This window comes from Mustela lutreola, chromosome 4, assembly GCF_030435805.1.
Source record: "Mustela lutreola isolate mMusLut2 chromosome 4, mMusLut2.pri, whole genome shotgun sequence".
Classification (NCBI taxonomy): domain Eukaryota; kingdom Metazoa; phylum Chordata; class Mammalia; order Carnivora; family Mustelidae; genus Mustela; species Mustela lutreola.
In genome coordinates this window covers 9,421,199-9,440,041 of record NC_081293.1, presented here as the reverse complement: position 1 = coordinate 9,440,041, position 18,843 = coordinate 9,421,199, and the positions used below count along the sequence as shown (strand labels likewise).

At 38.3% G+C, this 18,843-nt stretch overlaps 1 protein-coding gene and 1 long non-coding RNA gene across 10 annotated transcripts in view; one reads left to right on the top strand and one right to left on the bottom strand.

Moving 5' to 3' along the window:
- The window catches only part of ATE1 (arginyltransferase 1), a 173,496-nt gene that overhangs the window by 147,339 nt on the left and 7,314 nt on the right, over positions 1-18,843 (bottom strand). For 6 of the 9 annotated variants that reach the window (XM_059172993.1, XM_059172992.1, XM_059172997.1 and 3 more), the window contains exons 4-7: positions 16,512-16,615; positions 14,510-14,764; positions 11,229-11,461; positions 9,194-9,322 (exon numbers count right to left, since the gene is read on the bottom strand). In XM_059172993.1, coding sequence (XP_059028976.1) covers positions 9,194-9,322; positions 11,229-11,461; positions 14,510-14,764; positions 16,512-16,615 — 721 coding nt within the window. Of the gene's footprint in view, positions 1-8,130; positions 8,260-9,193; positions 9,323-11,228; positions 11,462-14,509; positions 14,765-16,511; positions 16,616-18,843 lie in introns of all 9 variants that reach the window. The other 3 variants (XM_059172988.1, XM_059172996.1, XM_059172994.1) reach the window with 2 other exon arrangements.
- LOC131830604 (uncharacterized) overlaps positions 1-18,843 on the top strand; it is a 33,045-nt gene that overhangs the window by 11,762 nt on the left and 2,440 nt on the right. The gene's annotated exons all lie outside the window — the stretch shown is intronic.

The window sequence follows — 18,843 nt, the reverse complement described above, 5'->3', positions numbered from 1 at the left end:
CACTGTTAATTTTCTTATATGTGCTAATGACATTGCATTTTGAGTAAATACATCTTATTTTTCAGAGATGCATGCTAAAGAACTTAGGAGTAAAATGTCACGTGTACAGCGTAAATTAAAATGACTCACACACAAAAAAGATGAGGCAAACATGGAAAAGTGACTATTATTGAATCTGGGTGATGAGTATATAGGTGGTCAGTATACTATTCTTTCTATTTCCTTTTTGTTTGAAAGTCCATAAAAAACAATTCTGTCAGTGCCTCAAAAACGTGAAGAAACCATTATAGCTGTGAGTACAGTCTGTTTTTCAGTTGAGTTTAGAAAAGCTGATGTCAATTTTAATTATTCTAAGGGACCAATGGCACTTAAAAACATTAGATAACGGTGTTTTCTATATACAGTATCAATAAAATTCCAGCTAAGATCCCACGTTTATATACAAAATTCATGGTATTTTAAAAAACGAAGATTCACATATGCTGGTTTTATATTGTATTATATAAAAGATAGGTCACAAATTACACCCATCTGATTTTATTTATATTATGTTATTTTCTGAAAATCTGGTATCTATCTGAATGATTGAAAACAGGAATGGAAGCAAACATGTAGAGGTAATTCATCAAGGCCTTTACAATCTTATTACTTATGATTATGTGCTACTTCTCTAAGGATGTTACTAAAAAGAACTGACTTACTATTTTATATATCAAAGCAATCTATATTTATTTATCTTCTCATCAAATCTTTAAAAAAATTATCTACTTTTTGGGATGCTGAAATGATTATTTTATGGTTACCAATAGAGTTAAAATGGATTTTATGCACTGATATGATTGCTTGAAGTCTCCAAAGTTACTACACTGACTTGCATTTACTTTAAATGCTTTACAACTGTGAGAACAAAAAATGCATTTTCTTCAACACAAGTGAATTAGTTTCACCCATTACATTAACAAAACCACACCAGAGTGAGCTGCTGCACAGAGCCCTTAAAGCAAGTCAGAAGAACACTTGAACTTTTCAGAGGAGAACTTTTTTGGCTTCTTTTCCTGAATCCGAGCAGAGGAACACTGGCCATTTAATCATGCAGAAAACTGTACTGATATGCAAGGGGAAACTACTTCTGTACTGGGTAATGAATGAAATGGTTCCTTCAAAACAAAACACTGCACTTCAAGACTGGAAAGCAAAATACTATGCTCAGATCAGTTTCTCAAGGCAGCCAACCTTGCAGACAGAGTGTGCCTACTCTCTACCTGTAAGCAAGGGTTTTGCCAAATGAAGTAAGAATTTCTAGGATGAAACACACTAGGTGAAGGACCTCATTGACAGCAGTGACCCTCTCCTTACATGGAACCATCTCCAAGGCAGCTCACAGCCTCGAATTCCCTATTAATTAGCCCCAAATTTAATTATGTTACCGAGAGAAAACCTGAGGTAGTGCTCCTGCCCACCGCCCTGCTTATAAAGCAGGGGTATCACTCGGAGAGAAATGACCGTGTTCTCTCCTAACTCCAGAGTGGTGGCACACTGAGGCACCAGAGGGCAGGCCACAAAAATAGAGAATGACTCACCAATTCCCAAAGGAAGTAACTGTATTTGAAACAGTACGAGGGCAAGTTCAAGTCTAAGGGCGTTCTCAAAAATTTAGATTTTGGTGATAAGCAAAGAAGAGGAGACCAGCAGTTTCATGAAATGACGCGCCGAGCCACGGGCCCAGCTAACATAGCAGACAGAAGCAGAAGAGGCAGCTAGGAAGAGCCCCTCTTGGGGTCACAACAAACTACAAAGAATGGCCTCAAAAACTGTCCCTGCAAAGGGGCACAAATTTAATTAAACCAGACTACAAAGCAATTTATGCCCCAGGACACTGCTGAAAACCACAGAGCAAGCAGCCAGCAATTGCTACAGCCTAAGAGCTGGGTCTGATAGCATAAGGGACAAACATCCTAACAACAGATCAGGGGAAGAGAAAGCAGAACACTGGGGAGACCACTAGCATCCCAAGGTAGCTGCAGTGCTCAAGGCTGAGACCTAGCGAGTGACAGCAGAGACCTCTCATACTTTACATAAATGGATACTCTCCTCTCTTCCTTACTAATTTTAAAACCAATTGTATAAAAGATTGTAATTATAATTACAATTGTAATTGTGCTGTTGGAATAATGACATACACACAAGAAATACATCTGGGGGCGCCTGGGTGGTTCAGTGGGTTAAAGCCTCTACCTTCTGTCAGCCTCTGTCCTGGGATCGAGCCCCGCATTGGGCTCTCTGCTCTGTGGAGAGCCTGCTTTCTCCTCTCTCTCTGTCTACTTGTGATCTCTCTCTGTCAAATAAATAAATAAAATGTTAAAAAAAAAAAAAGAAAAAGAAATACATCTGATAACATCATCCTAAAGAAGGTAGATGGGAACAAAGCTGTAACACAATAAGGAAATTATACTAGATGGTAACTCCAATCCAGTCCTAGATATATTCCAAAGAGAAATGAGAATGTCCACATAACACCTGTACACAAATGTACACAGTATTTTTCAAAGGAAAAAAATGAAAGCCACCCAAATCCCCACTGATGGATGGAGAAACAAAATGTGGTATGAGGAACTATTATTCATTCATAAAAAAAAATAAATACTGGGATATGCCAAAATGTTAACAAACCTTGAAAACCCTATGCTGTGTGAAAGAGACCAGTAAAGAAAAGACCACATACTGTGTGATTCCACTTGCATGAAATATCCAGATTAGGTAAATCCAGAGACAGAAAGTGAAATAGTCATTGCCTAGAGCTGGGGCATTCAGGAAAAAATGAGGGACTACTGATGTAGGTATGGGGTTTCTTTTTGGGATGATGAAATCTGGCATTAGTGATGATGGTTGGCATAACTGTAAACGTACAAAAAAACACTGAATCATAGACTTTAAATGGGTGAATTATATATCTCAATAAAGCTATTAAAAAAAAAAGCACAGTGCAGAGTCTTGACCTGCAAGATATTATTTTACATTTATTTCTTAGAAACTATATTCAGGGGCACCTGGGTGGCTCAGTGGGTTAGGCTGCTGCCTTCGGCTCAGGTCATGATCTCAGGGTCCTGGGATCGAGTCCCGCATCGGGCTCTCTGCTCAGCAGGGAGCCTGCTTCTCTCTCTCTCTCTCTCTCTCTCTGCCTGCCTCTCCATCTACTTGTGATTTCTCTCTGTCAAATAAATAAATAAAATCTTTAAAAAAAAAAAAAAAAGAAAAGAAACTATATTCAGAGAGATGACAGACAAATCAGCTTATAATAAAAACAATATAATTTCCTCTGTCTCTGAAAACTGTATGAATTCATATGTCAGACAAATAAAATGCTATGGCTGATCTCAAAGTCAAGGGACTTATCAAACCCAATACAGTATTTACCAAGCCATACTCACTTGTATGATATCAAAGACTATCCTGTCAAAATCATTTTCACCAGTAAACATTTGCTGTAAGCATGTGACCCTATAAAACAGATCATTAAGGCAAAGCTGTTTGGCTCTAATAAAGAAATCCATTACATATTTCTATTTAAACACAAGGTCAAATCACATACCCAAAGTTCAGTACTACTGATGGCAGTGAATGTAAATTAAAAAGGTACAGTTAACTGCATGCAAAAGGAAATACAAATCTGAATGGCTCAAATTAAAATTTACTTTAGAAGAATTTTAATTAAATGCCATGTTCAGGGGCACCTAGGTGGCTCAGTGGGTTAAAGCCTCTGCCTTTAGCTCAAGTCATGATCTCAGGTCCTAGGATCGAGCCCTGCATCTGGCTCTCTGCTCAGCGGGGAACCTGCTTCCTCCTCTCTCCCTCTGCCTGCCTCTGCCTATTTGTGATCTCTATCTGTCAAATAAATAACTAAAATCTTAAAAAAAAAAAAAAAAAAAGCCATGTTCACCTTTCTTAAAAAAATTTATACCACTTTTATAATATGGATTATTACCCTACAAATGCATCATTTACACCACCTATTAGAGTTGTCCCATAATATATAATAAAATATATTATTTTAGCTAGCTCACAGACAGAAGAATACAAAGCCTTTTTTAAATAGCGTCAATCAGGGTACCTGGGTGGTTCAGTTGGTTGAGCATCCAACTCTTGATCTCAGTTGAGATCCTGACCTCAGGGTTGTGAGTTCAAGCCCCACGGCAGCAGGTGGAGGAGTGTCTCTATCATACCTTAAGTATAAATACCGACCACCACCCTGGAGCCTCTCCAGATGCTAAATTCCAGATGCTTGTTTCTGATCAGTATCTTCCCACGGTCATTTGTTCCATAGGCTTCTCAAACTCCAACTGGCCAACACAGAACTCATTTTTCTGTCCCAAAACACACAAATTCTTCTTCCTCTTGTATTTCTTATCTCATATAAGGTCATTATGATCTACCCGGTCATGCAAGCCAGAAAAGAAAAATCAATCTGGACTTGTCCCTCTCCTCCATCTCCAACTCCCAAACATCCTTCAAGTCAAACACCAAATCCTCATCAACTCTACCTAAAATGTATCTGTTGTACCCTTCTCCAGCCTCCTCCCACCAGTATGTCTTCAAGTCCATCATGCCTCATCAGATCTGCCTCAAGTCTCACGACCCTAAAACAAGACCCCCCGCAGACGCCTCCATCTGGCTAACACTACTGTGGGAACCACTCCTCTACTCTTCTGAAAACATGTGGTTCACATAAGCACCTTCCTCCACCTAAGCTCTTGGGTGGGACATGTGATCCATACATGACCAGAGTCTGGATCCACATCTGGATCCACTGGATCCAGATCACAGTGACTGGTTCAGGGATAAGAACTTATCTCAGCTTAGGCCAATCAGTACCTTCCTCGGGACTTCTTACCCAAAAAAAAGTGCACATTATTTTTCGCTGACATCACTTGCTGTGAGAACAACGTACCTTAAACTGGCAGTATTCACCACTGCCACCACATGCCTGCTTCAGATTCCAGCCTCACAAAGAAAGCAAGCTGGGAGACCCAAGCAAGAGACACTACTGGTATTTTCCTGAGATCTAATGAAGCCAAAACTTCTTTGTTACATATGCAAAGAAATCCTTTCTTAAAATAAATTCCACTTTGGTTTCTGTTGCCTATCAAGACCTAACGCATTTCTTAAAAATGAAGTGGAATTCTCTAGCTCCACTATCTAAAACCTTTCAATCATTCTTTATTACTACTAAGGTTAAAGTCCAAGACCTTAAGGTCTACAAATTCTGGACCCTTGATTATTTGATGGCATAATAATCAACTCTGGCACTGCAAGACACCATAAGCAAAGTAATAAATAAATAAATAAATAAATGACAAACTACAGAGGAATATCTGCAACTTTTGCCCCAAAGGCTTACGCTTTTAATATAGAAACAGTTTCTAAGAAATGGAAAGAAAAAAAGTATTCCTAGAAAAGCAAGCAAAACTATGACCATGTGGTTCACAGAATATAAAACTCAAATGGATTTTAAACATAAGAAAACATGCTCAATTTCATTTATGATAAAAGGGATGAAAATTAAAATCACACAAATTTCATTTGCATATATATGGCAAAAACTCAAATTCTTACAAAATCTCAACGATCAAGGCCATGGAGGAACAAGCAGGCATTCACATAGATTGCTGGCTACAAAAGGGTACAAAGCCCTGGGAAGAGGAATCTCTCTGGAGACTAAGTGACCCAGCAATCCGGAAGCTTATAACAAAGACAGTGACAAAAGGCAAACAGCTCCATGTACAAGGGTACTCACTGCAACACTACGCAAGGGTAAAAGACTAGAAATTGCCAAATGGCCACTAGTAAAGTCAGAATGAAGAAACCATTCTAGTACTCAGCAGCTAGAAAATGAAGATCTCTATATAGTTCTTTCTTTTTTTTCCTACACATTGTTCTTCTGTGACCTCCAAGTATACTACGTTCATATAATAAACAGGGGGAAACGTGTGTGTATCTCGGTATATGTACTGGTATGTTGTAAAATCACACATACACAGAGACACATACACATGCACCCTATATACTCAGAAAGATCACACACAAGCACACACACAGATACTGCCTATATATGTGCTTACATTTTCAAAAAGTATCAATAGAAGCAAAATTAATTATAAGATAAATGACCTAGTTTCTTTAAAAAATGCTATTAAAAACAAGAGGGAAATTTACTTTAAAGATGTTCAACCAAATGGGATGTATAGATCTTACATGAATCCCCATCAAAAAAACCAACTATAAAAAGACACTAAAAAAAAAAACCAAACTGAGACAACTAAAGAAAATTGAGTATGTACTGGGCATTAGATGGCATAATTTATTGTTAAGCTTGCTGGGCATGATTATGGTACTGCAGTTATATATTTTTAAAGTTTCTAACTTTTAATCTAGAGATTTCCCTTTAAAAAAAAAAAAAAAAAAAAAAAAAAAAAAAAACAGGGGCACCTGGGTGGCTCAGTGGGTTAAGCCTCTGCCTTTGGCTCAGGTCATGATCTCAGGGTCCTGGGATCAAGCCCCACATCAGGCTCTCTGCTCAGCAGGGACTCTGCGTCCCCTCTCTCTCTCTGCCTGCCTCTCTGCCGACTTGTGATCTCTGTCAAATAAATAAAATCTTAAAAACAACACCAAAAAAAAAAAAACCACTGTTTATTAAGTATTTGTCTCACAGAAGTGCCCAGGTATCATTTTAAATAATCCTTTATCTCTTGTATTTTTTGTCAACTGATTATTCCATCTAGAAGCTTATAATTCAGGTTCGATTTCTTCAGCAAGAATATTCCATAGGTGGCATTTTATACTTCTAACATAGAGCCCTGTTGCCAAGGATCCCATTCTCCTTTTTGGCCCGACAAACATTTACTTACTCTTTAAAGACTTTAAAGCACACCTCCTTCAGAAAACCTCCGTAACCTCCAGATGCATACTAAGCTGGCGCTCCCTACTTCCTCATTTAATAGCTAAACCAAACGGCACTGGAACTGCCTACCCCGCTGCCCCAGTCAGGCCATGAACGCCGTTAGCAATTGACTAGTGTGCAGGCCCGGACTCCACAGCGAATTCCAGAAAGTAATCTATACCCAGTACACACATCAGATCATTGCCTGGTGTCATGGTCCAACCATTCATACGTGGTAAGCAGGCAGCGCAAGGCCAGAATCTCCAGGTGATACAGGAAGTACTAATGTCCAGAATATCAAAGGGAGTTTTTGCACCTGGCAGACTCCTCACTATTTGTAAACACTATCTCCCACAGCTGCACGTCTCAACGGGGAACTTATGGAAGCACTTCCCAAACCAGAATGGGCATTCAAATTGCCCAGAAACCTAATTCAAAATGCAGACTTGGATTCAGCAGGGCTGAAGTGAGGCCCCAGATTCTGCACCCCAGGTGGATGCTGTTGGTCTGCAGACCACACTTCCTCCAGTAAGGTTCTGGGAGACCTGAAAGTCAGCCCTCTCTCTGGGAACATCCAGCATTAACTCCTGTCTTACTAATCACCTCTTTAAATCTAACATAGTCTATGTCATTAAAACAAAGAAACAAATCCAAACTTTAATTCTTCTGCACCTGTTGGCATCTTTCTTCTAATACATCCCCCCGTGACAACGCTGCCATCTCTCCTCCATCTACATTCACAGGCTCTCAGTAAATGCTTGTTATGTCACAGTCTATATAATCTCAACGTATTTAATTCTTTCCCATTGGCTTCTTGTTAAGATATGTTTGTTCACTGGTCCATCTTTCCCATGTGTTTATCAACCCCTCGAAGGCAGAGACTCTTCCCTTCGTGCGCAGGGTCAGGTCTGGCACGTAAGCAGCCTCAGCGGGGTGTGCGGACCAGCCTGAGGATGAACACATAAACACGCTTCGCCAGGTTCTTGGAAAGAGCCCTGAATATGAACCTCTCCTTTTTCCTGAGGGACTTAAACGCTCACATGTAGGACTTGTTTTCACAAAAGTTTAGTTAACATACACCGAAAAGGATCATCAGCTCTACTTAACAAATAAGAAAATAGCAAAAGAAAGTTCTCTATAATGCTTCTTCATAGACAACCTCATCAAGATAGGAAAAAACGTTTCACAAAAGGTACCTCCGTCTTCCCACATTCATCAGGCGGATCCTGGTGTATGGCCATTTGATACTTGACATATAAAGAAAATGACTGGCTGAAGGACGACTTGAACTCTGGGTCCTCAAAGGAGACAGGTACTAACCTCACCTTCAGAGCAAGGAAAATACAAGCAAATGCTATTGAAACATCTCTACCCACTGACATGCTTCTGAAGGTGAGGCTAGAGTAAGATCTCCGCAAATCCACTTCCAAAGCTCAGCGCTGGAGTTTTTCATGAAACGAGTTAACCCCGGAATGTGCTGACTGGCCCAGAGCCTAAAGCGCCAACTTTATATTAACACTTGGGAAAATTTTTAACTTCTAAGGGCCAGGACAATTCATTTTTCTTTTGTTTTTTACTCTTTCCACATATTGTGATTCTCTGCAGAGTCAACAGTGTTGCTCATGGTAGTGGCCACTACTTTTTGTCCCCTCTGCTAGTATTAAGTGTATTAACATTTTCCCCTTCCACATTTTTCTTGGGTATTCTGATGTATAAAATTACAAGCATATGAGAACTTCTATCAAAATATTCTACTATCTTAAAAAAAATTCTACTATCTTACTTTTCTAGTCCCACTCAGTTGTGTATGGGGATGACATCAACAAAGTATAATTTAGCTGTCACGAACTCTGTCTACACATGACTTTTAAAAGGAGATAAAGCCTATTAACCATGTTGTGCAAATATGCCTATCATAAAAATATAAAGACTTTTTTGTTTTTTCTCATAAATATTTTATCTTAGAGCTCTACTTATTACTAATTTTTAAATAAATACATCCAGACATAGCAACGTTAAAGATAATTCATTTTATGTGCTACTTTCCACTTTGCAATTACGCGTGACTGGCACTTAACATGTCCTACGTTAAATCTGCACTTTCAGAATGTTCGTTACTCCACACTCCATCCTTTTGCAGATATGCTGCAAATTGAATATAAATAAAATGTACCACAAATAAATCAAGTTATAATACAATGGTATCAAATGGAGGGGAAAGTTCCATTTGCACAGAAAAATTACACTTGGCCTGCTGACCTGGCTCACAGTTGGTTTATCAGGTGGGTCCTGGTGAATAACCATCTGGTAACGTTTATAGACCTGGTAAGACTCCTGAAATGTGGCTTTGAACTGAGAACTTGGTGGAGATGATCTCACCACCCTCACCTTCAGAAGGAGTTAAAAAACAATGTTCATTATTTATTCCACAGAATACGCATTGTTACTCCCACCCAAAAAGAACCAAAAGTTTCCATACAAATATTAAAGCATGCACATATAATATTTTAACATTACAAATGAACAAAATAGCACATTTTTCTTTAAAAATATTCTTTAAAATTTTCTTTAAAAATATTTCTCCAACTTCCAGACTTATTAAAAAGGCAAAAGATCCTATCTAAGCTCATAAGATTTTTTTTTCTTTTTTAACATATAATGTATTATTTGTCTCAGGGTTACAGTTCTGAAGACTAAGATCTATGACTGAATTATGGAAGATTGACTCTATTGGAAAATGGCAGAACACTTCTGGCACTCAAGATACAAACACAAATAAATACTCTTGAATTCTAGGTGTATGGAATGCACCTTCAGTAAATCATTCAGAGTCCAGAGTGCTAACCATTATACTATGGAACTCGACTCAGTAAATCATTCAGAAAAACTAAAAATGTGAATATATTTTTTAGACATTCTTTATGCATCACTGCTAACTCTAAACTTACAATTTTTTTTGTAAATGTGAAAGACAATCCTCACAAAGTATTCCTATTTCATGGTGTAGTTAAGAACGAAGACCCTAAGGTTAGATTTCTCTTACTCAATTTTCATGTCACCATCTTGGTCAAGCAGACAAATTTACCTCTCTGTGTGCCTTGGTTTCCTCACACACAAAATGAGGATGAGTTTACAATAGTAGCAGCACAGTAATGGTGAACACTTATTTTAATAGTGATTATTTACTAACCAGTTAAAATGTGTTAGCAAAACAAAATAGTCAAACAGGAAATCAAATGCAATATAACAAAAAAGCTAACTGGAAAACTTTCACGTGTGCCATAAGAAGTAATTCTTCTGCAAACAAAGAGTAATATAAACATAACTGTGGACAAAACACCTCTGCCCATCCAAGGTATCATTACTTTAAAAAAGTAAAAGCTGCCTATTGTAGAACTGCTGTTCTATACTTTAAGTAGCGTGTCCAATTCTCTTTACAATTTGAGAAGGAGAAAGTCAATACCAAAATCAGAGCAGCTAAGGGATTATAATTGCAAAGTTGTTAAGATTTCTGTCTGATAATATATATGATCCTAAGGTTTAGATTCCGTTAAAGTTAATTTTCAATATCAGGTCCTTAGCGAAGCTCTCAGATAGTATTAAGCAACAAATTCAAAGGCTGACCCCGTTATTAATGAGATATGAAAATATAATAAAATCATTATAATTAATATTTGGGGGGGAAATGTATAAATACCAAATACTGAAGAATGTAGATTTAATCTGCAATGTAAATAAAAGTAACAGAAATACTCTAGAAGTAATCATACTATGCCTACAGAGGTTTGAGAGAATTACTGAGAGAAGATTAAAGTAGTGCCACCGAGTACTATTTAGTCAATTCCTAACTGCTGGCTGGCACATGTACTACATCTGTTTACCCACTAGAATGGGTAAAACAGTGATCCGCTGATGTGATCTATTCTCCTTCACAATCGAACCAAACAGCTAAAAATGAAATTTTAAATAGCATATTTTGTCCCTTTAACTACTAAATATCAATTAAGGGATACAATAGGCCACAGTCCCTTGCATAGTAACATGCTAAAACTGGAATTATTTTCACAACTTTAGTAGCCAAACTGCCTAAAGTATTTATTTTAAATCTTAAAAAAAAAAAGTGTTTTATCAAATAGCAGTTAACTTAGTAAATACAAATGCTACTTCATCCCAATTCACTGTCATTTCCCATTATTTAAATAGTAAAATATCAACAGAGTAGTATAACCTCAAACGAAAATAAACAAGGTATCAACAAAAACAAAAATATAAAATAAAACACCCTTCAAAGTACCTCTAACTTGTGTGATGCATTCTCTGGTAAAGATTCAAAAATTAAATCTTCAAGTGATTTGGGCTGGTTGGATTTATTAGCCTTTGGTGGGAATAAAGATGGTGCTTCGCCTTGAGCCTGGAAACCCTCAAGTTCTCCAGCCGGGTTCTGCTGCATGAGTTTTAACCTTTTCCTTTCTTTTCGGATTTCCTTTGCTTTCCGACATGGAGGCTTACTCAAATCTGCCCCTTTGCCTAAAAACAATTGCAAAATATTAGACCAATCACATCTGACTCTGGAATTTTTTGTTTTTACCCAAAGTCTCAAAGATACTACAGAATTAAATCTAAAGAGTTTCAACAGTTAGGTTAGCTTTGTAGGTAGGTATCTCAGAAGATTCTGATCTAGAGCTTTAAGTTGATCTTAAAATTCTACCTTAGATGTAGGAACTGTCAAAGAAAGTAAATAGTCAGAAACTTTCCACATACCTCTATGAAAATAAAATTTTAAAAATTTTAATATTCATCCACTTTTTTGCCTTTATAAGTTGAAAAAAACATAATCAAATATCTTCTACTCTAGGACATGGATTTTTCCAGCCCATTCCTGAGGGACATTCCTCTCAAAGCACTGGTGACATAAATACATGCTTAGGACCTGGGTGTAAGAAAACACTCCGGCAGGTTTTTTGATGAAAAAATATCCTTGAAAGTACTTGTGTCTCTCCATCTAACAAATGGATGGGGTCTCATTTCTTCAGCTCCAGTTAATGAGTGTTGTTTGAATTAAAAAAGCTATTACCAAATTAAAAGTCCTTTAAGATATAAAAATTTTAGATAAAATAAACCACAAATTTCAGTAAGTGCTCTTTCATCTAGCAGAGTCTTCAAGGACTTGATGTTGAGAAGATCATTAAGAGGTAGAGGCAAATAACTAACACAAATGAAAACTTCAAAATAATTTAAATGCCCAACACCAGAATAATTCTACAATTTTTAGAACAGCTAAACCACAGAATACCAGTCACTAGAAATGCTTAGAAATTTTCAGGGATTTGTCGTTACACAAGGTTAAAAACAATTCCACTTATGTATAAATAGATGAAAAATACTTTTTAAAAAGCCTAGAAAGAAACATAACAGTCATTTTACATGGGTTTAGAATCAGGGAAAGGACTGTTCTTGTTTTTTTTCTTGCAGTGTCCTCTTTTCTCCAAATTCTCTAACAATGAACAAACTTTTGTATTTTTTTAAGGCCATTGACAAAATAAAAATGCTATTTTAAGATCCTAAAACAGTATTTACAAATCATATGAAAGTTCACAATATGAAGTTCTACAAGATTAGCAAGTTCAATTTTATAGAAAAGAAATTCAAGACCCAGGGTGTTAAGGGACTTCCAGAGACCAAGAGCTGGTCAAAAGAAACGAATCTGATACCGGCTGCCTGGGTGGCTCAAGTTGGTTGAGCGTCTGGCACTTAATTTCAGCTCAGGTCCTGATCTCAGGGTCATGAGATGGAGTCCCGGACTGGCTTCACGCTTAGCATGGAGTCGGCTTGGGATTCTCCCTCTCCCTCTGTCCCTTCCCCCGCTCACACATGTTCACTCTCTCAAATACATAATAATCTTATTTAAAAAACAAATTTGATGAGAAAATCGTGACTTCACTAATAGAAAAATCATTTTACTTCACTATCATGTTTTCCAATTAGAAACAAACTTTACATATAAAAACAGACTTTGAATAAGTCTAATAACCAGGCAACAAAGGACTGATAAAATGCAAGAATCAAGCATTCCTCTTGCCTTTCTGAGTTCTGTGAGAAAGAAATGAAAAGAGGTTCTGTTTATGGAAGTATCTACCTAGAAAATGAAAAATGAATGACAGACAGAATATCTAATGGATCAATGGATTTAGGCAGAGAGCACTGACCCATGGCTCTTCACATTAACAAAGAGAGGTACCCAGACATTATGTGTCTCCTGAAAGAACCTCCCACCACCCATGAAGTAACCTTACCCCCCTCAAATAAATAATTTGAACTCGAATCTGATTAAGACTTCTCTCACTCCCTGAAAAGCAAAACACAACCGAAACACAAAAAAAAAGAAAAAAAAAAACACAACAATTTAATCTTAACTCTGAACTGATTTAATCTTGACTCTCTAGATCCAACCATCAATTTACAGGCAGGTAAAGGAGTATGTTAAACTGCACTGCGGATATAATCAGACAACCCAGAACAGCCAACCTAGTTTCTTCAAAAAACAAAGTGCAAATAAAAAAGTGGGAGTGATGGAAGGAATCTACAGATTACAGGCGTTTTCTAACTGTGTCAGTCAACTGCAATATGTGGCTGTGTTTGGATCCTGACACAAACAAATACATAAAAATTAAGAACTTGAACATGGACTATTTAATAACAGTAAGGAATCTCACTCAGGTGTAATGGTGGTACTTGTGTATTTGAAAATTGTTTTTTTTTAAGATGTATTTAAGATTTCTTTTTTTTTTTTTTTTAAGATTTTTATTTATTTATTTGACAGAGATCACGGGTAGGCTGAGAGGCAGACAGAGAGAGAGATGGGGAAGCAAAGGGACGGAGGGATAAAAAGATTCTCCAACAGACTCTGCGCTGAACCCAGAGCCAGACATGGGGCTTGATCCCAGGACTAAGAGATCATGACCTGAACTAAAACCAAGAGTCAGACACGTAAACAACTGAGCCACCCAGGTGCCCCAATGTTGCATACATTTTTAAAACCTAATTCTTTTACAAGTGAAAATATAGAAAAAAATTTTTGACCTTATAAAAGGTGAAGTTAAATACCAAAATTTGGAAATTTTTAAACTAAAATTCATCATGATTCATAAAGAAATCTAATGATAAACTAAGAACTTTAATGTCTGTACTTCTCAACACAATACCTAAAATTTACGTTGTCTCACTTCACACCAAAAATAAAAATGTTTAGCAGCATATCTTTTCACAGATAAAATTTGATTCTCAAACCTCCAGGATCCTAAGGTAGTAAGAAGAAATGGAACTCTTTTAAAATATCTGTATTTGGGGATAATAAAACTATTATTGCAGGCTTTTTAAAGAAAGTATTTTTTAAAGATATGATCTGTCCATCTAAATCCAGGTAAAACTAAATTGTACAATATACGGATCTATTTTGCAGATTTCACATAATTCGTGTGTTTAGCTGATGGGAGAGCCCAAAGGCTACAAAGTCTCAAGCATAAAGAAAATCACTTGCTAGGATTTTAAAATGGCCACAGAGCAAACTTGCCTTACCTGGCTTAGGAGCCATGTGCACTTTAACTGGATGGGATGGCTCCCCAGAGCCCAACTTCTCCTCTATATGTTGGGATTGAATTAATTCCTTAGGTTCTTCTTTCTTTGGGCTTTTTCCTTTCTTCTTCTCCCCACTCTCAAAGGTCTCTTTGAGGTCATCACTGAGTGTTTTAAGGTCACACTGTATATCCAATTTATTTATTAATGCAAAGTCACCTGCAACGCTCTCGTCCATGGTGGGCTCCATGGGCTCATCTACAAATCAGAAGTCAAAATCCATCAGCTAGGCAATCTGACACTGTTAAGATACACACAGGAAAAAAACAATACCCCTTCTTTCCCATGTGAAAGAAACTACTGTGTGTGCATAAAACCCATTCTCTTGGCTTCCAAAGTAATAGAACTGTAGTTAAGACTGTGGCACCCAAGCAAGGGTATGCACCCCAGTCCCTCTGCAAGTTGTGACCAAGCTCCCACCAATGGAACATAACCAAATTGATATGCTCAATTTGGCCTCACTTGCTTTTAAAGGAATTTTATAATCCTGAACTTTCACTCTTTACCCTACCCACTGGCTGGATTAGTAAAAACCAGAGTGACCTTGGAAATCACACACTGAAGGGAGTCCCACAACAGATGGGGGGCGGGGGGGACAGAGCTGCAGGCTAACATGGAACACCCATGCTGGATGGTTGTATGAGGAAAGACACTGACTTCGATTATTTTTTAGTCATTGCATCGTGGTGTCTTTCTGTTTCGGCGGTTTACCCTTCCATTCTACATCACTCTTATGAATTAAGCTGCAGACATAAATAAATGATTTAGAAGCCCGTAACAAGTCAAATAAAGAACCAAATGTAAAAGCTATGTGTAAAGAAAAGCAACCATCAATTTATAAATGGAAGGCACCTCGAAGCTTATCTGAATATTAATTTTGAAACTCAGAACATGATTCCCAGCCACTGAAAAAAATGTTTGACTAACAAAACTTATTTAGTCTTCACGATAACGTACAGACAGTACTAACCAGAGTTGCACCAAAATTCTGATGTTTCCAATGACCATTTGTCCCTGAACCTCTAGACCCCAGCCTTCCTGCCTCTTTACTGCTCATAGTTCTGCCAAGTCTGCTCCAGACTATCCTGAATCTTGGTCTGTTAAGGACAGTATAGGAGGACAAAGAACTTACCTGTCCTGCTGGCCACTGTAGCACCAGTGCTTAAAACAGAGACTGGCACACTATCGGCACTGAAAACACGCTTGGGCCATATTAACAAGTTAAAACTGGGGTGGGAGGCTCCCAGGATTAGGTATTTTCTATGGCAGAAGTGAGAAAGAGCTCTAAGGATAGGCGGCATTCCCAATTATTACGCTCATGTATTGGGCACTGCCTGCATGAAAACTTTAAAAAGGAAAAGACAAGACACTGAAAAAAACTGAAAAAGCAAAGTATCTGTAATGAAAGTTCACTAAATGTTTCTAATTATGTTGAAGGAAATTAACTCACAATTCAACACACAAACAAGAAAATTTCAGATACTATGATCTACTGAAGTAAGGGCTTCCTCCAACACAGAAAACCTGAGCTTTACGCATCATTCAAAGTGACTGTGCAATCTTGTGTCTGTTTCTCAGATGCAACACCACCTTCCACTTACTTCACAAGGTGCTATCAGGATCAAGTAAGGTAAGAGTTGTCGCAGTTCTGTGAAAACTAAAGTTCCAATAAACTCCAAGACATCACAGCGTCATCAAAACTGTCCTCCACTTTCTTCCGAAGCTAAACTTTCCCTGACAGACATGCCCCATGTCCTTGACTTTTGGGACAGTGGTACCAGTGACAGCAAAGCAACACTAGCAGCAATCCCCCCGCTCAGAGGAACGGCACTACCTGACCGCAGTAAGGACTCATTCCCCTACTTAAGAAGTAACAAAAAGGGACCACCTTGGAAATCTACATCAACTGCAGGTAAAGAGGTTTTAAAGCCCCAACTCATCTTACCCTCACAATTTCCTTTGGAAATTTCCCCTTTAGCCAGAAATTTCAACATTTTTTTCAAAACCTTCTTGTGAGATTTTGATGGCTGAAACTGTAAAGGTCGGCACCTAGGAAAGCAAAATATATATTTAAAACGTGAACTCAAACTAGAAGAAATAAAAAGAGTTCTGGACAGTAAGGCGAAACTCATGCCTGGGATTTCTGGGTAAAGGCAGGGCTTGACATAGCCTCTAGTTCCACCCCAAATCTCACTAAAACTACCTTAAGGAATTAGAAAAAAAGAAAAAGACATAAATTACTGAAAGAAAGAGAAGAGGAGAAATGCTGGAAGCTGCACAGATCATGCACAAGTGGTAACTGACTTAGCAACCAAAGAAGGTTGAATCCTAAGCCAACCATGGGAAAAGCCAGAATGGTGACTAATTTTCTCTACATTATCCCTACAAATTTTAGGGACTGGTTGATACCTGATACCTCAAGAGATAAGCGTGAAGGGGGTCTGAAAATAGATCTCTTGAAAGTCTATTTTGGAAGCAGTTAGATGTCTGATGCCCTCCACCACTCCACACAGATGACTCCCCACACAACCCAGGAGAAAGCAGCACACTGAGTAAAAAATAGGGCCTCCCACATGAGGATGCAGGCACAGTGGAAAGCAATGGAAATGTACTAGAAACAGGAAGCTTAAATGAAAGTGTACTTACTGAATGCTGAGACCTCCAACCCATTCCCCAACCCAGCCACAAACACGGGCACTTTCTCTCCAGAATGTGACCAGACCTCAAGATCCCTCGAGATCCAAGGATCCCCACTCCTGGAAAGTCAGAATCGTCACTCAAGAAGAACCTCTCCAAAGACAAGTAACAACAACACTGGAGAAGGTAACTTGGAGGGTACCCAGGGAAAAGAGAGCCTAAAAATACAAACATCCTAAGAAGAACAAGCTCTTATTTCTCTTTAGCTATTACAGCCACACAACAATGGGAGGTTATTTAAAAAAAAAAAAAAAAAAAAAAAGGAGAGAGAGAGAATCCAAAACCAAAAATCTCTCAGAAGTAGAAATATAATAGAAGAAATAAACAATTAAACAGCAAGGAAATTTTCCAAAAGATACAATAAAGGGGATGGAAAATTGAAGAAAAAAAAAAAAATTAGGGGCTCACTCTAAAAGTTCAGTATCTCAGGCACCTGGGTGGCTCAGTCGGTTAAGCATCTGCCTTCCGCTCGGGTCAGGGTCCCAGGATCCTGGGATCGACTCCCACTTTGGGCTCCTTACTCAGCAAGGAGTCAGCTTCTCCCTCTGCCTGCTTCTCCCCCTACTTGTACTCTCTCTCTGACAAGTAAATAAAAGTTGAATATCTGAATGAAGACATTATAAAAGAAGAGAAGAAAAAACGGTGATGGGGAGGGGCAGGAAGAAGTTCAACAAAAGAGTAAAAGAAACTTTCTGTGAAGCGAAGGATCTGATAGGAGGCCCCAAGTAAGAAGGGCCCCTTAAGTCTGCACGCAATGGATGCAAACAAACACATCATTAGATGTGAAATATCAGAACACTGGGGACAAAAAACCTTCCAAAAAGAAAGAACATTTTGGACGAAGTAAAAAAATCAGAAGCAAAGCCTTCAAAATTCTAAGCAAAATTATTTCCAATCTATACTTCGATGGCCTGGCCAAACTAGAAGTCTGAGTGGTGAATTAAAACATTTCAAACAGGGGCACCTGGGTGGCTCAGGTGGTTGAGCATCTGACTCTTGGTCTGGGTTCAGGACATGATCTCAGGGTCACGAGATGGGGCCCCAAGTCAGGCTCTCTGTGCTGAGCACGGAGCCTACTTGGGATTCTCTCTCTCCCTCTCCCTCTGCTTCCACCCCCACTCGTGCACTAGTTCTTTCTCTCTTAAAATTTTTTTTCAAACATACAAAGTCTAAAAAAGGTACTTCTCATGTGCTTTATCTCAAGAAAGCTATTGGAAGATGAGCTGCACTAAAACAAGGAAATAATCCAAGAGGTCAGAGGAGACAGAAAACATGAGATCCATAGAGAATCCCCAAGATGGCAGTAAAAAGAGATCCCAGGGTGACAGTGAGGCACCAGTTGGAAAGACAACCTGTCCAGATCACAGGTCAGAAGACAGCACAGAGATATCATCAAGAGGACACAAGTGATAGAGGACCGGAAGCATCTAAACATACCACAATGTGGGAACATTTTTTAAATCGACTGGTGATGGGTAGGTACACAGAAGACTATGCAAACAAAAAAAGACTATGGAAAGCAAGAACTTGTGAAGGAAAGAAAATGCAATGATAGTACACTGCACGGTTCGACCACACAG